Raw genomic sequence first — 6,000 nt, 5'->3', positions numbered from 1 at the left:
TATAGAAGGAGGATTGTATATCACAGTGGGGCTGGGATACCCCTTCATTACAAACGTGTCGGACTTAAAAGGCATCCCCTGGACAACCAAGTAGGAGTAACGTTATCGACAGCAACTCTTTGTGGCCCACATGATGCTCCTCGGGCAAATCTCACACTTTGTGCAACACCGATCCAGATCTACAGCCATACCCCTCCACACTATTTGCAGTTCTTTATTCCATCACGGGGGTATGAGCATCACTGGCGAGACCAGCATTTGTTGCCCATCCCTAATTGCCCTTGAACTGAGTGGCTTGCTAATTCATTTCAGTGGGGCAGTTAAGAGTCAACCACGTTGCTGTGGGGTCTGGAGTCACATGTAGGCCAGACCAGGTAAGGACGGCAGATTTCCTTCCCTAAAAGGGACATTCGTGAACCAGATGGGTTTTTAACCCAATTGATGATGACTGTGTCATGATCACCATTACTGAGACAAGCTTTGTAATTCTGGATGCATTCATTGAATTTAAATGTCACCAGCAGCCGTGATGGGATTTGAGCTCATGTCCCCAGAGCATTAGCCTGGGCCTCTGGATTACTAGCCCAGTGACACTACCATGACACTACAGTGTCTGTCACCTTCTTCACCATAGGTCCAATAGTCTAATCTGCCAAAGGCACCAGGAAATGAATGCTACAAATAGTTATTGTTCCTCCCTAAAATTATCACATAATTCCCACTAAAACCTGGCCTTGTCCAGAGAATGTAAGGAAACTGATAGAGTGGGGTAAAGCCATTTGTCCCATTGGATCCAATCCATATCTGATTATCCTGTCACAACCTCCCTCCTACATTGTGACCTGTAAAGTTTGGGATTCCCACGATTGGAAAAAGAAAACCCATCAAACTGTTTTGAATTATCTCTTCATGATTCTCAGTCCTGCCCCTTCCAGAGTTTCCCTTCATTGTTGATTTATCCCATTCTGTCCTCGGGACAGAAGACAATGCGTTTCACGGTGTGGCAGGCGTCAATGCAGCTGGGCTGAAACGCTATGACTGTCGTTCTGGGAACGTCCGTGTTGGGTGAACCCCTCTACCCGAGGCCCCAAAATCCCCCACCACCCCCACCCCAAAAAAAAAGCAAAACGAGCAACTGCACCCGTGGTCGGCAGCAGACGAGCGACACCCGAAGCCAGGGCAGGGAGCGACTGGCCGGAGGAAAAGCAACGCTCCCTCCCTTTTCATCCTCAACATCCTTCCCTGAGCTCCCAGCCCCCACGCTCCCTCCATCCCTGACGCTCATCAACGTTTTCCAGAGGAAAATGAGCTTTGCGAGTCAGTTCTGGCAAAGCTTCAAATCAATGCTCAGTGAGGCCACTACAAAGTAATTTTAAATCTCCTTTGCAACTAAACCCACCGCCGGATTTCTGTCAGGCTTACTGCTCGGTTTGATCCCTTTAAATCCGTCCAAGATATCTCAGCCTCGATGTAAGCAAGCGAGGCATAATTTAAAAAAAAAACGTCACCAGAATGTATACTTAAGATTTAAGCAATAGAAGGGTTTTGGTGTTACCCCCAATGACCCATTTCAAAATTCAATCCTTACAAGGGTATTGTAGCCAGACAAATTCATCTTTTATGGGGAGGTTAAGCTGGATTGTCACTGGGGTTTCAACGCAAGACACAGCGGTGGGTGGGCAAGGGTCACGTTCACTGTGAACATTTAATACCGGCATCGATTTTGTCAAAGGTTTTTTTTGAAAATCGGTCCCCGAGCTCTGGACGTCGCTGGCGGCGTTGGCATTGATTGCCCCCCTTCCCCATCCCCCACCCCCCCACCCTTAGTTGCTCTCGAGCAGGTTGGCGTTGGGCTTCCAGCTCGTGCCGCTGCGGTCCACGTGGCGAAAGTGCTGCCTCGGGACTTGGAGGGTTTTGCGGCGATGAAGGAATGGCGTGTATGTGTCCCGAGCCGGGGATGGTGTGCGACTTGGGAGGGAAACCCAGAGGTGGCGGTGTTCCTACTCCCCTGCGGCCCTTGCCTTTCAAGGTGTGAGGGGTCAAGGGTTGAGAAGATGCTTAAAAGAGGCTTCAGCCGCTTGCTGTGTAAGACTAAGGTGAAGCACTTCTTGGTTTCAGTCACTGGGCAATTTAAAATGATCAATGGAAGAGTGTCTCACAACATTGAATTATCTCACCCAACTCCACCAGTCATTACCTCTACCTGGACAACCTCATATCTTACTTGCGACTAACCAAACCAGGTCTAATCAAGCCGTGGTTGACAAATTCACAACGGTTACAACACAGGAGGCCCCCACTGGGCCGGTGTCCGTGCCAACTTCCCACCAGAGCAACTCAGCTCGTTCCACTCTCCCCACAAATATTTTCCCCATTGAAAACCACGATTAAATCTGCCTCTACCCCAGCTCCCAGGCAGTGCATTCAGGACCCTAACCACTCGCTGCGTGAAAAAAGGTTTTCCTCCTGTCGCCAATGCTTCTTTTGCCAGTCAACTTAAATCGGGAACGGTTTCTCCTGATCTGCTTTGTTCAGCCCTCTCATGATTCTGAACGCCTCTATCAAATCTTCACTCAATCTTCTCTATGAGCAGAACAGGCCCCAGCTTCCCCAATCTACTTCTCCTTTTATTCCTTCACGGGACGCGGGCTTCGCTGGCCGGGCCAGCATTTATTGCCCACCCCTAGTTGCCCTCGGGAAGGTGGCGGTGAGCTCTTGAAGTCCCTCACCCCAGGGACCGTTCCCATCGGTCTTTTCTGCTCCCCCTCTAAAGCCTGTGCAGTGGAAAATAAAGTCAGAAACAATTCTCTAAGAACAAGACCAGATGTGAAGTCTCCGTGCAGGTGGATCTGGAGATTCAGCACATCGTTTTTCCTACATCCGCACACTCACCAAAACTTTATGCTCGCCGGTCAGATTGGGCGGTTCACACAGGAGCTGGGTCTCCGAGACGGTCAGGGCACAGGGGTTGTCCCCTATCAGCACCGTGTAGTTCAGCTTGACGTTGCCCGGTGCGTTGGGAATCAGGTTCCTCCCCTGCAAACGGAAACAAACACGAGTTCAGCTTCCATCTGAAAATAAGTCATGTCGTCACTTTGTGGGGGCAGGTTTCCCTGTGGCTCCAAAGGTGGTTTGCAGGGAGGAAAGGCACATGCACCATCGGAACATAGGGAAAAAAAACAATTGCGGCAGAGAAAGAGGCCATTCCGCCCATCGTGAACAGGCTGGTGTCACGATACTGGGCATGGTGAAGGCGAGAGAGTGAGCGGTGGAGTTGGAGGGTGAGGTTGAAGGGTGAGGGGGAGGGCAAGGGGGGAGGGGGAGGGGGAGGGCGAAGGCAAGGGGGGAGGGGGAGGGCGAAGGCAAGGGGGGAGGGGGAGGGGGAGGGCAAGGAGGGAGGGCAGGGAGGAGAGCTGACATAATCACTCGCACAGACACACTCGCTCCCGCGGGCAGACGCACTCGCTCCCGCGGACAGACGCACTCGCTCCCGCGGAGACGCACTCGCTCCCGCGGACAGACGCACTCGCTCCCGCGGACAGACGCACTCGCTCCCGCGGACAGACGCACTCGCTCCCGCGGACAGACGCACTCACTCCCGCGGACAGACGCACTCACTCCCGCAGACAGACGCACTCACTCCCGCAGACAGACGCACTCATTCCCGCAGACAGACACGCTCACTCCCGCAGGCAGACACGCTCACTCCCGCAGGCAGACACACTCACTCCCGCAGGCAGACACACTCACTCCCGCAGACAGACACACTCACTCCCGCAGACAGACACACTCACTCCCGCAGACAGACACACTCACTCCCGCAGGCAGACGCACTCACTCCCGCAGACAGACACACTCACTCCCGCAGACAGACACGCACTAGCACATCATTTGATGGTTTAACAGTCCAGCTTCAACATTAAACACAAGGAAACTAAGTTAAAATAGAGACAATGGAAGTTCAATCTGACCTCGGTGGGGATGTGGATATCTGATAGCTGCAAACCTCAAGTTCCATTGCCTCTCTGAGCCTTGACACCACCTGGCTTTACTAATAAGCGATACAGGGAGGGGGCAATGACTCCACAGGGGGTGAGGGGTGATGAGTCCCGGCTTTACCTAGTTCTCACCTTCAGTATGACGGGGGAGCTGGGCTTCAGCTCAACAGATCCAGAAGAGCTGAGCATCTCAAAGGTTGGGTCTGGGTAATAGGTGAATCCCGTCCCGTTGACGATGAGCACTGACTGGACATTGTCCATGACGAAGCCAATCTCGTCCGGCTGAGCTGGACTTTCCAAGGAAGCTTGTCCGTTAGTTGCAATGGACGGAGCCCTGCAGACCATGGCTGTGTCATTTAACACCTTGCATTCCTGTAGGAGGCACAAAGTCTCTATTACACGCTGGTCAACAACAACTTGCATTTGTATACCACCTCATTGCAATAAAACGTCACGAGGCAGCATCGTCAACGCCCATTTCACAATGACTCGCACAAAGAGACACGAAGGGGGCTACACAGCAAGAGGCCACTCAGCCCCTCAAGTCTGTTCCACCATTCAGTTAGATTATGGTCGATTTTTATCTTAACTCCATTTAATCTCCGACTCTTAAATATCCTTGCTAACAGAAAACTGTCAATCTCAAGTTTTGACATTTTCATTTTTAAACTGACCCCCTAGTCTCATCACCTTTTCGGGCGGATTAAGGGTAAGATGAGGGCTGCTGAACAAACACTTTGACAAAGAGGTAGGTTTTATTGTAATACACCTTTAAGGGATCGCAGCATACCATCCCTAGTGGGGAATTGTGTCATGTGATCCAGTCTACCTTTGTCTCAATGTCCCCGTGTGCCTAGTTTCAATAAATGACCCCATTATGTGTTTTGCCCAATCCTTTGTGAGTGATTGGTGCCTTTATATGATTATAAAAACACAACAGGCTCTAGGGGCACCTAGAGGTGGAAAGTTAGATAGGTTTCAAGAGGGGCAGCGTTCAAGCACTTCAGAAGCAACTTGCCCTGAAATACTTTATGTGATGGATTAATTGGAAGTTCAGCAAGCCCTGAGAAGCCAATCAGGCAGGAACGTCCCATCAACAACGAAAACCAATCACTTTTTGGTGCCATTTGCTGTGTGAGGAGTGTTGATCAAGCCAGCCGGAGGCCCCCGTGTTCCTCCTCAGCTAATGGCTTGGCACCTTGTCCTGAACCACAAGAACAGGGGCACCGAGTCTGGTTTCAATGCCTCATCCAAAGGATGATGGCATCTCCAACCATGTCGCACTCGTCCAACGCTGCGCTGCAGCAGCAGCTGAGATCGCCTGTCCTAAAATTTGGGGACTCTTCCCCTCCCCCTCCCCCTCCCCCCGCAGCCTTCTGGTAGCAGGGCTGGTCAAGCTGCGACTATCAATCCCAAACCTCAGTGAAGGCCTGAGGGTCTCCGGCTCCTGTGGGACTTCGTTCCCGCTGGCAACACACGGAATTTCCATTAGGTTGCGTTTCCCCACAAGGGCCCAGTGGCAAACTGAAGAACACTTTCCTTTTTTATTTCTTGTGAAAATAGGCAAAATATTATTTAAAATATATTTATTGATATTTACTGGTTTAGGAACGCTGGTGGACAAGGTGCATTGCCTGGGTTAAAGGCACTGAGGGGGATGGCCACCAAAGTGCCTCAACCCCTGCTCCCGTACCCATTTCACCCACAGCAGGTGGGCATGGCGGGGGTCGTTGGTGGGGGCTGCGCCAAGCAGGTAGCCCAGTAGCTTTTACTGGACAAGCCGGTGTCGGGCAAGGGGGGGGTGACCTCCTTTAGGGGTCCTCTGTTCCCATTGGAGACAACACTACCCCGCCCCCAGTTAATACTTACCCCACCACCACCCCCTCCCCCCTTTAGTCTTCCCCACCTGGTCTCTCAAAACTGGCCCCCCCCACAACCCCCAGCCGGCACCTGCAAGCCAGAACCCGCTGATACCCTGGACTTAGCTGAAGTCTGGCCTCCA

The 6,000-nt window shown here is 51.9% G+C and overlaps 1 protein-coding gene across 1 annotated transcript in view; it reads right to left on the bottom strand.

Moving 5' to 3' along the window:
* Window positions 1-2,878: 2,878 nt before the first annotated feature.
* The window catches only part of LOC144677229 (plexin-A1-like), a gene marked incomplete at its 3' end in the record, with an annotated part of 28,327 nt that continues 25,205 nt past the window's right edge, over window positions 2,879-6,000 (bottom strand). Inside the window, exons 7-8 of the mRNA XM_078537407.1 lie at window positions 4,131-4,370; window positions 2,879-3,036 (exon numbers count right to left, since the gene is read on the bottom strand). Of these exons, the coding sequence (XP_078393533.1) occupies window positions 2,879-3,036; window positions 4,131-4,370 (398 nt within the window). The remainder of the gene's footprint in view (window positions 3,037-4,130; window positions 4,371-6,000) is intronic.

The sequence above is a fragment of the Cetorhinus maximus genome, unplaced genomic scaffold, assembly GCF_964194155.1.
Source record: "Cetorhinus maximus unplaced genomic scaffold, sCetMax3.hap1.1 HAP1_SCAFFOLD_2322, whole genome shotgun sequence".
In the NCBI taxonomy this organism is placed as follows: domain Eukaryota; kingdom Metazoa; phylum Chordata; class Chondrichthyes; order Lamniformes; family Cetorhinidae; genus Cetorhinus; species Cetorhinus maximus.
The sequence above is the reverse complement of the archived record's forward strand: the minus strand, read 5'-3'. Positions and strand labels throughout refer to the sequence as shown.